The sequence below is a fragment of the Caloenas nicobarica genome, chromosome 1, assembly GCF_036013445.1.
Source record: "Caloenas nicobarica isolate bCalNic1 chromosome 1, bCalNic1.hap1, whole genome shotgun sequence".
NCBI classification, from domain to species: domain Eukaryota; kingdom Metazoa; phylum Chordata; class Aves; order Columbiformes; family Columbidae; genus Caloenas; species Caloenas nicobarica.
The window spans coordinates 7178742-7195493 of NC_088245.1; the positions used below are offsets into that span (position 1 = coordinate 7178742).

Below are 16752 nucleotides of genomic sequence, written 5' to 3' on the forward strand. Positions count from 1 at the left end.
GTTGTCACTCCAGCGCTTCTGATCCCCAACTGTCCCGGCAGCACGGGAATGAAAGGAGCAAACCTAAAGCTGCACTTGCAGTTTCCTCCACTCTTCACGCTCGATTCTGTGATTAAAGAACTGAACTTTAAAAAGCAGGTGTATATTTTAAATATCTCGATGACTTCTCCCCAGATCACCCCAGCAAACTTACGCATTTTAAAATTCACTGTAAGCACCTGAGCTTACGGCCGAAGCAGAAAGCTGCTGTCTTTATTTCGGGACAGCCTGGGCACAGCAACAAAAACACTATTCAGCCACAATTTCACCTACGTTTGAGCACATCATCAGCGACAGGAGTCCTGCTCCTTGCTGCTGTTGGTCCATCACAGCATTTCACTGTTTCATGTGTCAGCGCCAATGCAATGAGCCACGAGAGGGAACTTCATTACTATTAATCTAGCAAACCCCAGCTTTATTTATCTGAGGTTAAATTAAATGCATATGGCAGCTTATGGTACATGAAATCATGATCTTAGTTTCACAACTCCTTGCGAAACAGCAAGAAAATCTTGCATTTAATCCGTGTATTTCAAGAATGTTTCTTGGGGCAGGAATTCTCTTGCTTTGGTAAAATGCCACCTATTTTTACATCGCTTGTACGAAGCGCTGCCCGAGCCCGGTGATATACCACAAACTCTTCAAAAACATCGCATCAGAAGAAGCAAAGCAAATGTAAAGAGACAGACGATAATTCTAAATTACAACACTTTATTGCAGCATTGGCAAAGGTCAGATTTCTGAAGCTGGTGAAGATCGGGTGGCATTTCTGTATGAAATGTTACAATTTTACAAGTCTCTCTTCCTACATGCAGAAACCAAAAACAGTGGTAAAAAGGATTTTAAAAGAGCTAGAAAAAAAAGAACTAGTAGTAACATACAGATGAGCTCCTTAACTCAGTTGACTACCTCTACCTGAAAGCAAACAAAATACTATGCTAATAAATAACAGATTGTCAGAAACAGACCAAGAAACCTCATTTCTACTTAGAAAAAAAATAAAAATTCTACTTGTTTCCAGACCTAAATCTTCTTGGTTTTTTTTTTCCCTAAACTTTTTTTGTTTGTTTGTTTCAATTGACACAGAGGCTTATCAACCCATGAAGATCAACAAAATATTTGGATCCACTCCTTGACATCCTCCCGTGAACGCTGACTGGCACGTTTTGGTTTTCAATGATACATACAATGGGCTCAACTATATCCCTGTCCTTAGGCTGGTGTCAGGCTGTTCCAAGCAGTACGAGTCAACACCCCGTGTTAATCAACTTCATGTTCTATTTTAAACCTTAACAGATGTTTTTACCTCCTTTGCTCTTGAGTTTTTCGCTCCTCCCCACTCCCCACCCTCTGTTTCTTGCTCATCTGGCAGCAAAAGGTTATTCCTTAACCAAAAAACTTTCTCGCTGAGGAGTGTTTGATAAGAAGTTATCCTACTTGTCAGGGTTTTCTTTCAGATTTACTGTAGATTTGCAGCTGCCACAGAAAATCCTTCCCACACGAAGCGCTCAATTCAGGGATAACGTAACTTGCGTCAAGTTCAGAACTTCACTCTCCCACATCCCGAGCGTCAAAGACCTTTCCCGTTCCAGTATCATCCATCTGAATTTCAGGTTGATCTTCGTTTTCACTGAGCTGCTCGCTGGTCAAGTTAACCACCTCATTCATTTACTTCTGCTCTTCTGAGATTAACCCTCAACGCAGTTCCCATAACAAAAAGCTTTTTTTTTAATTATTTTTTTAAATTTTTTTTTTTTTTTTAGGCCATGACTGGAAGCTTCCACTTGTTCTGCGTGGGGTTGGGGGGGAAGAGGGGAGGCTGTCGTCTCTGCCCCACGGCCCCAGCCTGTCCCAGGTTCCGATTCCGAATGCTCTAGACTGACATGCTGAGATGTGGCCGCTGCTCTCATTCAATCGCCGGAGGACTCCACTATCCACAACATCAGAGATACAGGACCTAATGAAATGACGCTTGCTGCTGGATCAACGTCTCCTATGAAAAGAAAGGAAAAAATAAATAGCTTAACGTGAGATATCCAACGCCGCATGGGTTTGCAACCACTGAAATCAACTGTAGTGATTTTGATATTTTTACTCGCTACATATTTAAGTTACATATTTCTATTTACTGCATAATTTTTTCCGAAAGGCCAAACCAGGTAAAAGAACGTAGATAATTTACATCACAAAAAGTCCCCTACACAACCTCAGCAGATGAATCTAAAATTATTCAGAAATAGCTGCCTTTTTCTCCCCAATGGGATGCTGAAATACTCAAGCACAAAGTTGATTTGTGAATTTGCTGAAGTATTAGTTTACATAGTTTTCATCTTCTTGTGCAGCTTCTTAACATTGAGATGTACTGTAGAAATGTTAGAGAGGGCTTTCTAGAGTCGAATCATTGGTTAGAACATTTTTGAGAGACAAGAGTTGTATTAAAATCTTTGATCATCCCTTGTTCGTAGAAAACACGTCCCTATCCAGAAAAAGCCACATTTAATTCTCTTAAGAATGTAAATATGCATTGAAAAATTGCACGAGTTTGCAGGCATGTGATTCAGCAAGAGCAGAGTAATCGAGCAGTAATACTAAATTAGTGTCACTAACTTCGGCACATTGTCAGTTACTGTGTCTGGGCTGGTTTTCAGTTGATTTGTAGACTGCAAATTAAAATTTAGTAGTACAAAGCAAAGTAAAAATTAGACATTTACAATTACAAGAACGCTCCAGGGTGACACACCCAAATCTTTTACCATTTAAACAAAAGATTTAATTTTCTTTACATTAGTGTATAAACCCCAAGCATTTGTTGAACAGTAATTTCATCTAAACCTAATTTTAATTGAAAATCTTGCAAGAATGTTACAAGTGTGTTAAACTGGACATAGTAACCTCCGCATTTCTTGTAACAGATAAAGCTTTCATAGTAATTCTGTATTCTCATGCATTGCTTTGTTTTGTTATCCAATATTTGTCTGTTTTATTTAAACACTGTACATCTTTGTCTGGAAATACTGAGATTGATACTTCACTAGCACTTACTGCAGCATTGCTTCTACTACTTGGTTTTAACCACGTCTTAGTGTTGCATAATGTAATGTTCCAATTCTTTGTGGCACACTCGATATCAGGAACATTGGCTATGTGGTTGCAAAAGAAGGGAACTTTGATTTTAATGTACTTAGCAGAATGAGATTTCACTTGCAGAACGTTACAACGGAGAAGAAACTTCAAACATCAGCTAATTGCAGAATTGTGCTTTTACCTCTCCATCTCCCTTCAAAAAAACCAAATTCTACTGTTGATAGAGATGGAAGGACAAAGTTTAGGACTAGCTGCACGTATCTAACTTTGTAAAAATTACTCTCGTCCAAACCAGCAGTTGCCGGGATGTGTTGGCAGCAACTAAGGCAGAGTGAGCAGAGTTCCAATGGATCAGGGCAAAGTGCTGCTGATAAAAATCTCAGTAACGGTTTTCCCCAAACCAGGTATTTCACATGACATTTCTCTCCAAACCGGTAAGCTCAATCCAAACCTATATTTGGCAAGGTTAAACTTAGTACATAGTTGTAATTAAAACCATCTTAAACTCTACGTGCCAAATGAATCAATTTTTTGCCATCTATCCCCTCACCTCCCTCCCCTGCTACCAACAGTTATTGATTTGTATAAAAAAATCTTCTCAACACCACTGTGTAAGTACTAATACTCCCTACATACTCCATGTGATAGAGAAACACACACTTTTACCTAATCAGGGCTGGCACAGAAAACCAGAACTTGTAAAAACGCACAGAAACATAACAACGTAGTACAGGGCAGGAAATAATCACAAACCCATCGCTCCCACATGAAGTTGGGAGAACTTAAGTCAGGAAGACAACGTTATGGCTTTAAATGAAACACGCCCATGAGAATATATGAAATCAAGTCATTTCTGAACATTGTTGACAAGATCGCAAAAAAATTTTATTGCTGCTTAACATGATCCTTGAAATTAAATATCACACTTTTCCACGATCCCTTCACGTCCTCCATCAAGCCACAATTCTCTGGGGGTTTCTGGAGTAATATATTTCTTCACAAATTTCAGGCACCTTCCTTCTCCAAACACCTCAAAACTCACTCGCTGATTTGGTTTTCGTGCCTAATCTCAGCTTTGGTGCTCTCTCTGTTTCTCTGATCACATTAACCAAAACCAGGAGCATGAAATAGAAACACAATGAACACCTGGAATTTATTTTTCTGTTTTAAACACGATGCTCTTTCAGTTCTTTGTGTGCCTTGCTCTGAAGGCTTTTTCTTGCTTTCATGTGCGCGACCTTTAGCAGGAAGGACAATTCTTCAAGAGGAAAACAGCATCTGAAGTTCAGACTCCTGCTCTCGACTGCTCCCTATGAGATAATTTAAGGAAATCAATCTCAGCTTCCAGCTAATTCCGCACACATTGCTACTGCTGGTGTGACTACGTTCTCAACAGCAAAACTGGAAATTATGTTCTGTAGAACGTTAACTAGCAATTTTGTATTGAAAAATATAGTACTAGATTTTAAAAAGCTGTTACCAACTGAGCTGTGCAAGAATATATTCTCTGGAACAATCATATTTCAGAGTACGTTTCTGGACAAATACTTAGGTGCCCTCATCATTTCCTAACCAATCTGAATTCACAACTTCCATCCTGTAAACATCACAGATTCAAATAAAAAATAAATTTAAAAAAAAATATATCAAAGTCATAGTATGCAAAGTGACTTATCACTAGGAAGGTGTTTTGAGGATTGGTAGTTAGTTTCCAAAGGGCCACAAAGCCGCAGGGGTTTTTGTTTGGGTTCTTAGTTATTGATATTGAAACAACTTTTTTAAACAAAGAGTCTTAATAAACGAGTATGCTAATAAATAAAACCTTGCCTTCCTGTCCCTCCTAATTGTGATCAGGTCTCTCTTCACCTTTGCTGGCTGGGTTAGACCGGCACCTACACTTACAGAGCCCAACAAGCACCATCTTGCTAAGACAAAACCTGAGGACCAGGCTTTTCTTTTTCTTTTCTCAGTTCCAGTGCAGCCCAGAAGAAGCAGCTGCAGGATTTGGAGTTGTTCCTCCCCATATTCAGCCTCCGGGCTTTCCTCCTCTCACCCAGCTCAAGAGGCAGGTTTGCTTTTCTCTGCTGAGTTAGAATGGTTTTCCTGGGAGGTTGCACGAGTGGGTGAACGTGTTGGGGAAAAGGATGTAGAACAGGACCAAGAGTGACAACTGAGCAAGGGTCAAGATTAAAATACTGGTGAAAAAGATGACAAAGAATAAGGTGAACCGAGCTAGCACACAATTAAATCGAACACCGAATTTTAAAAGCATTTATGATAGCTAGAATGCAAAGAGTGGAGCAATTTCATTATAAAAATCCCTGAAGCAAGAGCAAAATATGACTGCTAAAGTGATGACCTCTCAGGTTTTTTTGAAAAGACTATAAGAGATAATTGAAAATGACAACTAAAGAGTTCAAAAGCAGTGTGATAAATGAAGGGATAGATTTGGCAGTTCAAGACAGGGCTCTGCCAGCACCCAAGAGTCTGTGGGGTTTGAGAAAATGACACCAATAGTCTCCAACAATCAGCTAGACTGAGCCTAACAGAGAAACTGGATTTAGGCTGCCCAAGACTTCTGGTATGTCAGTGAGCAGCAAATTCAAAGCTTCAAAATACAAGATGCGTCAATACATCAACATATAGTGAAGTGATGTGTGAAGTGTGTTTGTCCAGTAGCCAAAAGAATTCATGTAAAATTCACATTTTTCCTTCTTATCCATGCTCTGATTTTTCAGCATTAATGACTCTTTATTATGAGAATACTTACCTAATAAAACCCTAGCATCCTGTTATTACCTTTATGTTTCATTTTTCTTTATTCAACGGGATAAATAAGAGGCAGATGCAAATAGGAGACCTGAAATTACCAATTAATTTGAATATTATTTAGTTTGCCTGCTTCCGTCAGCATCCCAACGGGCCTTTAGACACAGACAGGCCCTCTTTCTTTATCATACTTCCAGAACAGCAGTGAGTTTTGAGGTTACTGCTTTTACTAAGGAGAGGTTTAACCAGATAAAAAACTCCTCTGTAAGGTCCACTCTCTTCTCTATAGTCAGATTTCTAACTGCAAATCTTTTTTCTTTCTTGGTAATCAACGATTTAAAATTGATTTCATAAAATATGGTTATTTCCATTTCACTCCATAAGCAAGGCATTTAATGGATCTTCATCTTCTTTAAACAAAGGAAAAACACTTTTTTGAAGCAAGAGGCAGTTCTCTGGAACAGTGAAAGAATATTTTCATGATAATCCCACCACCGAAAAAAATTACTTTTGTAAATTTTGTGTTTCCTGAGGGTGTTAGTTTAACAGCTTGATAGCCAAAGTCGTCTTCTAATACACAAATGCGACAGAACTGGAGGCAAGAGGATAAATTCTTGCCTTCCCAATTTTGCTGAAGCAAGTCAAGGAACGCTACTTTTAATGGAGTCACAGTAAATTATCTTTAAGGCCAATCGCCCTTAAATGTGTGAGTCCCAAAAAGAATATCCTTCTGGCAGGATTAGCAGGTCTTAAAACTTGAGGCTATACGAGCAGGTGATTCCAAACAAACAGCAATAAACTCCAGGTTTTGATCCACCATTTTGCACACGCTAAATAATAAGAAATCTGACACAGCCTGTAAATCTCACTGCATTTAAGACAGAAAAAGGGTATTAATAGATAAAAAAAGAAATCTTTTACAGTGTTTGTTTGGTTTTTGTGACAAAACACACACTGTATAGCCACTAATTCATTCTTCCATTTACTGTGGGTTTATCACAGGCAAAGGAGGCACCACATTTGTGGGTGTTTTTGGGTTTGGTTTGGTTTTAGCACCCTGTTAGACCAAAACAGAATCACAGAAAAATTTCGGTTCCAAGAGCTCTTTGCAGGGCCAAACCTTGCTGTGACAGCGGGGCTAATTGCAAAGCAAGATCCAGTTGTTCACAGCAAAAACATGCAACAGAACCCACTGCTGCCTTCATTAATTTCTGAATCACCCATTATGATAGGGAGATTTGGACTGAACTTTCTAAAAGGTGTTTGAAACACAAAAGTAAAGGTAAAAACACCAAATCAATTTCTCTACTCTTAACGCTACTGGAAATGCAAGAAAGTCCTCATCTCAATCTCAGCTACCAGAACCTGGCAGATTGTACATTACAGTGGAATCAACTCGGAGATTTATTTGCTCAGATTATCCCTAAATTCAGGAAATTGAAAATAAAAAGTTGCATAGCTTAAAGAAAGTAACATACATTATTATTTTCAACAAACTTCAGTTACTATTGCAAGAAGATAATGTATCAGTCTTCTTCATATATAAAGAAAAAACAATGCAACACAGCTCACTTATCGTATGATAACATCTGTAATTATACAAATTGGAAAGTGAAAGCTTCCCCAAACAGATATTAGAATAGCTCAGTTCCTACTTGTTCTCAGTAAACAGAAAGAGACTTCAGTGTCCTCAGAGTGATGGGGTAACTTCTTAACTAAAATGAGGGTAGCCTGGGCAGAGAGACAGCAGTACACCCCTCGAAGTCAGAAGATAACCTTCCGTATATCATAAATCATAAAAAAGAAGTTCTAAAAATGTAGGTGACAATCTATACCACAAGTGGTAAAGCCCTTGGTGGACCCACAGTCTCCAATAAATCAATCTCTGCTTAAACGTATTTCAGTTGGGGTTAAGAAAAGTAACATTCCCTCACCACGGGCTAAGATGGCTCAACTGATCCATGACCGCAAACCTGAGCGTTGCACTACACAACAAATGAAACATGCTGAATAAAACAAACTTCCTGGTCCCCGCTCTAAGGAGCTTATAGATTAAAAGGAACAAAGAGTAAATTACATAATACAAAACGACATCAGAATCGCAGGCGCATGGCACAGCTATTTGAACAAGCAAACACTACTTAAGCTGTTTGCCGGACAATATCTGCCCTAGTTTATAGTGAAGTCCTAAATTATATTTGAAAATAAAAAGCTTTCGAAAGAACTGCATTAAAAAAATCCGCAAATATCACATCTGTTGATCTGGCTGCTGTATTGCAAGAGTAACTGCAGCGTGCTCCTCATACAGGTTGCAAGGCACTTGGGAAAGATGACCGAAAGAAGACTGCACAGTTTTTTATGAAACACCTGCAAGTATTATGGCAATTCAGTGTAAGTGAATAGTTTCTATTTCTACGGCGGTGTTAGGCCACAGTGATATGAAAAAGCTAAATGGACACCACTACTCGTTTTATTGAGTCCCTTCCAACCCAAACTATTCTACAATTCTGTCATATTAAATTGTTTAAATTACTGTTACAGTTAAATTTACTGTACAAGCAGTATCTATATAGGGCCTCAGTGGAGTGAGTGATCACCAGAAAGGTACAAAATGACTATAAAAATGTATCAGAAAGAAGTTGGCAATGTTACTGTAACATAGCATTAATACATTACATTTTTCGTAGTTTACAAAGACCCATTAGCAGGTAAACCCTCCTTTCCCAGTTGCTGCTCCTATGGATCCACCTCCAAAATTAACTTGGCAAGAGAAACATGAAAGCAGTCTGCCTTTCACCTGAAACTCTGTCTATTCAAATTTGTGCTGCAGGGTTAATTTAATGGTTTATTTGCAAGCTTACTCCAAGTGAGAAAGGACACACTGAGATATATTAAAGCTGCAGCATGACTATTAGGCAGTCTGGAATGACTCTCTTCATGTTAATACTGGTTTTGGTATGCTCTTGCATACCATAAATCAAAGGTTCTCCCCACCTTTACTATATTTACTTTCCACTCAGGGCTTCAAATACAGAGATGTAGCTCTCAAATTCACCAATTTGAAAAACTACAATGGGAATTTCTCTAGATACTCAAAAATATCCTCTCCCTCTTCTCACTGAGAAAGCAGACTTGCATCTTTCCCCCTATAAAAAGAGGATCAGATTCCACCAGCCGTTTCCCAACTGAAAAATTATCCTCTGGTTTCCAAACCTCTGTCAAGGTCGTATTTACAGGCACTGTTAGATGCACAAAACGCTGCTCAGTATTTGAACAGAACACTTCAGAATGGAAACTACTAACAAATGCACTTGCACTACACAGATCATTATCTGTTTCAATTATGAAGGTAATTACTTGCCTAGAACCAGAACTACCACATTTAAAGGAAGATTGTCCTACCTCCCACCAGTTTTAAAGATTAGATCTGCATTAGGTGCTCCCTTCGGATGCTGGTAACGAGGCCGCCGTTCACGATTTGTATTTGCTGGAGCTGGACGCTGTGCCAGAGACTGCAACATTTCTGTAATTTCGTACAGAAAAAAAAAGTTAAATACACTTTCTATGCATCTTTTTAAAGAGGAATTTACACAAGCACATTTCACTGCCATAACGTAAAAAAACCATGTTATTTACACTATGCTATACTTTAGGGTTAACACTCAAGTTATTCCACAATAAATTTTTAAAAAGTTACTAAATTGCATAGACGGCTTTGACAAAGCCAAACTGCCCCATAATATGAACTTGCATTTCCAGATGTTCTTACAGAAGGAACTGCCAGCAATGGTTTTCATCACAGGTGCTTAACAAAGGGGCTGTGACCTTTTCTTTCTACAGATACCAACCACCACTTTCTTTATCAATGATCAGGGACAAAGCTTCTCAGCAGCAGGAGAAGCCACAACATTAAACTACCTTGAAATAGTAACAGTTGGACAACGTTGCTGCCAATTAAAGACTCAGCAAGAAACCTGTCCTAAAATTAGGCATTGAGGAGTCAGGTATTTAAGTCTAAGCCGGCCCTAACAGGATCCTTTGACAGAGAAGACTGGCACCTGAAGAGCATGACTCAGCTGACCTACATTACACCAGCTGTCCCATGGACAGAGCTTTTCACTTTATCATCAGCGGGAAGAAATAAGTCAGTGAAGAAAAAAGGCAGTTTAGCTCTGGACATCCAACTTTCGGGCAGTTTAAGCTGGGTAAGTATTGTGGTTTAGCATTTGGTAAAACTGCATTTCTAAAAATTTTTTTTTTTTAATGATAAAATATGGCTCTTTAGCAGGCTAAGTTAATGGTTATTAAGTACTCGATATAATTACAAATAAACGTCATAGGAACCTCTACATAACCTCTGCCCATATGTTCGTGCATTTAATGGAAAGTATTTCTGACAGTCCACCTGTGCAAGAATCCACATTGCTCAGCAAACAGACAGATGGAATAAACAAAGGGGAAAAGTGGAATAAGCTGTTAAACAGATTATGTTTGAAAGTCTGCCCTGTCTGGTTCTCTAATCTCTGGTAATCTCATTGGAGACACATACCCATCACCTGCTAGGAACAAACATTACTCCTGCAATGCCTTGCACAGGGCAAAACTGGAGACTGAGGTTCTCCTGCTGTTTACAAAACGCATGTGAAACTTTCAGTTATTTACCCACCCAGTCTTTGAGAAATTATGAATGATTTAATACACGATGCTGGTGTCAACGGTTAATAAATCATGTATTCACACTCTGCATATTCCCCTACAAACATCTGGAAATGGGAAAGCAAGCCATTCAACACCCTGACAGTCTGTTTTGGTCAACGTCATTAAATAACATCCTTCAAAACAATTCTGTCCACCAGGAGAGACCTCTGTTGGCAGTGACAAGACCCAGGAAGAAAATCAGAAGAGATTATGGTGCATTGGCAGCCAGGTGCTAGAAGCAAAGAACCAGCAAGTGTGAGCACGCCTGGCTCTTCTGGTTTCTACACTGTAAGTGAAAGAAAATACCAGGATTTGTGAGAAGTCACTAACTGAGAAGCTGAGTAATTGTGAAGATAACACAAGGAATAGATGGCGAAGGAGCACAATAGATTAGCTGGGCTGAAGGCACGTCACCCATCTTTGGTTTTAGTGAAGAAAAATAACAACCTACACAAAAAATACTAGTCTAAATTATGGAGTCACCCAGTCCCTAGTATTTTGTTAAATTAAAAATGTTTGTTGTATTAATAAACATTGCTGAAGTATTAAATAATTATCTGATGCTACTTCGAAGTACATTGGTGAATTTTCATGTTAGTGCCCCTGTGCAGATTAAAAAAAAAAACAACAACCAAATACAAACCAAACCAAACAAATGCACATGGAAATGTCAGGACAACCCTGAGGCATTCTTCCCGAAATTGAGACTTCTTCCTCCGTTGGTAAGTTCAAAGTTTGAAACAGAATTTTAAAACCAAATCTTTCAGTATATATGTACCAACTAGTTACGGGCAAGCCGACTCTTCAAAAGTAACAATCAACTGCACAAAATCTAAATAAAAAAATAGTTCCAGGGAGAAACGTAAATTGGCTGTTTAATTTAATCTGAGTAAAATGTCATTTTTAGTTTGGTTTTACTGTATGTCTTATCCAGGTTAACAAAAAAGAATCAACAGCTGTTTATAAAAATTGATGTCAATGATGGAAAAACCTATTTTTTCTGTGTTGATTTTTTCCCCTATATTTATGCTTTATACACAGCATCTGAAAAATGTTTGAGAAAATAAACCAAAATTGCCTATTACTGCTTATCAACTGCCATCAGTTGTTGGATTCATTTCCCTTGGACAAAAATCAATGTGATCCTTTTTTGGATAAGCAGCACAGTTGCTTCCATTAAAAGCCTAGATTAAACAAACTGATTTTAAAGATATCAAAGTCATAAGACAAGGCAAAAAAACCCAAATGCCCTGACCAATAGTATCAACATCAGAAATATCATTAATGAGGGAAAATCCACAAAAAGTCTGAGAAAAGCACTTAAATGTCAAATTCTGGATTCTACAGTTTCTCTTCCTTTTTCACAAGTGGGCTTTGCAAGAGGCGAGTGTCTTGGAAAAGAAGTTTTTAAGCTGCTTACGATGTTTAATACTACAAATATATTATGTTACCATTTCAGAACTCTGTAGACACTCACTTTGGAAAAATACTCCTTTTTATGATTACAAGTTTAGTTCTTCTACTATCAAAGTTCTGAAAGGAGCATTAGATTCCACAGTGTTTTTAGAATTAGAACTGCTTTAATTTAAATTTCCCATTTCTTGATGAATAATGACCTTTCACTAAATACCTTAAATGAGATTTCCTGTTAATTAACTACTTACACTGTGATTACCACCAGACTGCAACATCTTGGAAAAAAAAAATAGAGCAAGAACTTTGGAGATGTTAAAGGGAAATACGAACATAAGAACTGAATAGCACCAGTTTTATTGGTCTGGCTTTGTTTAATATCTGAGTGAGCCAAGGGAAGTTGAGTCTGGAAAAAAAACCCCCCACAACCCAGAACAAAACAAACCACCCAACAACCAAACACATTAAGTGCACCAGTTTATGATCCACTGCATTAACTGTTTGCTTCCATCTGTCCAGGTTCCAAAATGCCTGACTTACATATCTTTAAAAAACCAAATCAGATCATATAATTTGTATGAAATCTTCATTCTGTTACTATACTGTTATGTTCCAGATTTGTAGTACCTTTAGTAATATGAAGCTGAGGTGACAGTTTTTACTACTGAGAGGCAACCTTCACCTGAGAAATATTTGCAAGACTTAGCAAGACTGGTGGAATATTCTAAATACTATTAATATCTAAAATACCTATTAATATCTAAAAAGCAGAGTTTAAGTTGCACAGAATTCCTCTTGCAGAAATGGACACAAGGCCACAAACAGATTAATTTTGTGTTATCTTATTAAGAAAACAATGTTGTTTCTTCCCCTTTCCCAAAATAAATGGAAATGCAGAGATTTGAGGCCCACTTGAAAACTCCCTTTCATGGATGAGCTATAAAAACTTCCTCAAGCACAGAGACCAAGGACTAAATAATGTATGACTGAAACTAAAATACAGGTTTTCCATGAAGTATTGCAAATCAATTTTCAGAACTTGAACTGCTAATTATCACAAATAATATTTTATGAGGATCCACAAAAGTTCCTCTGAAAATAATAAATAAATACTTGGTGATTTTCTTACCCTGGTAGTCCTCTTGTTCTTGCCGTTCATTGATATCCAAAGTGAGCTTTTTCATCCTCATTCTCTCCTCCTGCTCTGCTTGCTGTTGGTTCCAATGGTTTGCAGCAAGTTGGGAAGACATTGGTACATTTAGGATCTTAAACTGCAAATGAAAAGAAGGTTTTAAGTGCCCGTCACAGAAAAATAAAACAACAACAACAAAAACCAACCAGAAAACATTTCAAAATACAGAAGGGTTATGGTTATTTCTAGGTTATTGTGATGAAATACTTTCTATAGAAGTTTCTACTGGAAAGTGTTCTTTGTTGCTTTTTAAAAAGCTCATATAAGGAAGCATGAGAAAACACAAGATATTCAGACCTCCTAAAGACAGAGAGAACATACAAAAAAGGTAGGTGTACTGCAAAGGCAAAAGATTATTAAACACAGTATTTGTAAGAACAAAATTGATTAACTTTCACCAGGAACACACAGCTATATGCTTTATTTCTTATCCTCATACAAATTGATACCCTCACAATGAATTACACTGGTCTTGAGCTAAAACCAGAAAGCTGCTTCTCCCTCCAGAGGTCTCTACCGTCCAAAGAGATGAAGTGCCCAAGCAGAATTTCTACTATTATCTCTTGTGATACCAGGAGAAACGTTCCAAGCACCTCGGCTATCTCTCGGCATTCCTTAGCCATTACTTTGCCTTTTACGAATGATTCCAGCCACAAAGTGCTTCTTACTGGTCTGCAGACAACTGTGGTGTCAAATTGAATCTTTTCCTCCTCCCCTCCACCCAAACATCCACACGACACATTCAATGCATTATCAGATTTGCCAGAAGCTACATTAAAGGTAAGCTTGGTACTATTCCTACAGAAGTATCCTCTCTCTGAAAAACACAGCTAAGATTTTCAGAGGCTTAAGGAAGATGTTTTCTTTTTCCCCAGTCTCAGAAAATCTAGGTTTTTATTCCACATTTTTTTTTACAATTCTTCCAAATCAGAGAAGTGATTCTTGATCTTATTTGAAACTGAAACAATAGTTCTGAGAAACCTCTTAATGCTAAAGTTTGTGAACGTATTTAGAAAACTTGCATTTCCTCTTTCAACTGCAGATCCATTAGAAATAAATATTTCCGTGCAATAAGTAGGGTAATGCACCAAAGGATAATCACTCTCAATATACCAGGAAACACTTTGAATCCTGCTGCTCGCTCTTGTGAGCTGAGATCTACTTCCACGGAAACAGGGGCAAATTTCTAAGTGTTCTTTTCTGCACACACAGTCAAAAGCTGCAGAAAGATATGTTATTGAAACCTCTGTTGAGAAGGTATATAGTAAAAGCAAAATCCGCACTGCGTATGGTGAGTGCTTAACGCAGTAATTACTAAGAAATCTCAAGGTATATATTAGGCAGTAGTGCCCCACTAGAAGCAGATGAGCAGCAAGTGTGAGAAGACACAGGGTACTCAGATAAAGCATTTGAAAATAAACTGTGTTTGAAAGAGTTAAGATAGAGTCTTGCAAAGACTGTAGGAAAACCTGGGTACAGCAAAACCCTATCAACTAGAACATTTATTTAGATGAGACACATCAGACAAAAGATTTTTTTGGGAGGAAGGAGGGTAACAGTATGTTATATTGAACATAAATACAAGCTTGTTATTAAAGTGTGCAGGAAAGAATAAAAATGAAAGCTTTTGAAATCACAGAATGGCTGGGGTTGGAAGGGACCTCTGCAGATCATCCAGTCCAACCCACCTGCTAAAGCAGGAACACCAGAGCAGATCGCACAGGAATGTGTCCAGGCGGGTTTGAATGTCTGCAGAGAAGGAGACTCCACAACCTCTCTGGGCAGCCTGTTCAGGGCTCTGGCACCTCAAAAGAAGGAAGTTTCTCCTCATATTCAGACGAAACCTCCCGTGCTTCAGTCTGTGCCCATTGCCCCTCATCCTATTGTTGGGCACCACTGAAAAGAGTCTGGTCCATCCTCTTGACAACCACACTTGAGCTATTTATAAGCACTGAGGAGATCCCCGCTCAGCTTCTCGGTCTTTGCTCATAAGAAAGGTGCTCCAGGCCCCTCAGCATCTTTATAGCCCTAATTCTAACAGAAAAGTAAACTTTGGTTACTTATTGCTGAGCAAACTATGTGTATACCCAGATACTGTCAAATGAGCATTACGCAAATGACATAAATAAGTAACCCATTAGAAGTGTTTCATGATAAAAATCATTCCTTAGCTTCACCATTAAGCTCCTCATTCATCTTAATATGTCCTTTATATTTTATCTGTTCTATGGATTTATCAGTTTAATGGGATTGGTAAGTGTTTTCAGATGGGATGCTTAAAGTAGAACAAAAAACGTAAAATATAGAGGGGTACAAATAAAAGAAACAGCTACAAAACCAGACTGGTAATTAACAAAGTATCACTGAGTCACTATCTTAAGGCAATCAGACAGTTGCTGTCTGAAATCAGATTACTGATGACAATTACTAAAGGAGATGATCATTGCTGAGCAAACAAAACATTTCTGATTCGCAAGGAGTGAAGAGATACATCAAAAACCTCTTGTAAAATCTGTGAGATGAGGACAGAACATAAGGACTTGACTTAGAAGACTGCAAATTGAAGAAAGATGAAAAATTATCTTCTGGAAGACTAGATTACGGATTTCATAAAAACATCACTGAAATAAAGAACTTCCCATTCAAGGACAGATTCAACCATTCCACAGATATGACCGTTCTCTTACGGAACCTTGCTAGAAGTCTTTCAAGTGGAAGGAAGTCTTTTGTCTTTGTTATTAACCAAATTTCTTGACACCAGGTGACTGTCTTTTTACTGTCTAAATATCACCTTAATTCACACCTTCCTGGCATAAAACTTCTTAGACAGTTTCAAAACCATCAAATGGTATTAGGCAGACCTCAGCTCTGACGGCAACACGATGGCAATGCTGCTTTAAATCCCCTTGCTCTCTCATGGATTGTGGATAAATTGTGAGGCCATAGTCTATTTTCCAATAGCCAAGTTCAGTTCTACAGCTACTAGTTTTGTCATACAACTTCTTTGCTAAAGCTGATGGGTAAAAAAACCCAGCCTTGTACTGCGAGACACTGGTCTACCCAATATCCTTGCTATTGCCTGTGTGACAAAAAAGGATAAAATACGGTGTCCTCATTACTATCAGCCTGCAATGACTGTTAGTTCAGGTTGCATGCTGCTGGTAAATAGAAGTCAGTTGTTGTGTTGCTTAAAAAAAACTACTTGCCAATGCTCCACTAAAATCTGGCTCAGTTCACGTGCCAGTTTTGAGTGATTGAACCCAACTACCAAATATTAACCTCCAGAAAGAAGCACGGCACATTCCATTTTCATCAGTAAGTACTTTCTTACAGTCAAGATTTCAAGTTTCAGCAGCACCATTGACAAAGAACAGAGATCAAACCAGTCGCTAACACAGCAAGCCGTTGGGCTGATGGAGTGAGGCGGTGATGCTTATTATCGCAGGGACTGCGCAGATGAAAAGTTACTTACAGCCTTTCGGGTTGTCTGCAAACTCCTTCTGACCGTTTTTTAAAAAGCTGAAAGTTTACAGCTATGAATTAACAGTAAAGTTTGC

The 16752-nt window shown here is 38.3% G+C and overlaps 2 protein-coding genes across 2 annotated transcripts in view; both read right to left on the minus strand.

Moving 5' to 3' along the window:
* Positions 1–16752, minus strand: part of NUDT5 (nudix hydrolase 5) — a 254472-nt gene that overhangs the window by 127600 nt on the left and 110120 nt on the right. The window lies entirely within an intron of this gene.
* UPF2 (UPF2 regulator of nonsense mediated mRNA decay) overlaps positions 755–16752 on the minus strand; it is a 58278-nt gene continuing 42280 nt past the window's right edge. Inside the window, exons 20-22 of the mRNA XM_065653090.1 lie at positions 13133–13274; positions 9295–9415; positions 755–2032 (exon numbers count right to left, since the gene is read on the minus strand). Of these exons, the coding sequence (XP_065509162.1) occupies positions 2023–2032; positions 9295–9415; positions 13133–13274 (273 nt within the window). The 3' untranslated portion in view covers positions 755–2022. The remainder of the gene's footprint in view (positions 2033–9294; positions 9416–13132; positions 13275–16752) is intronic.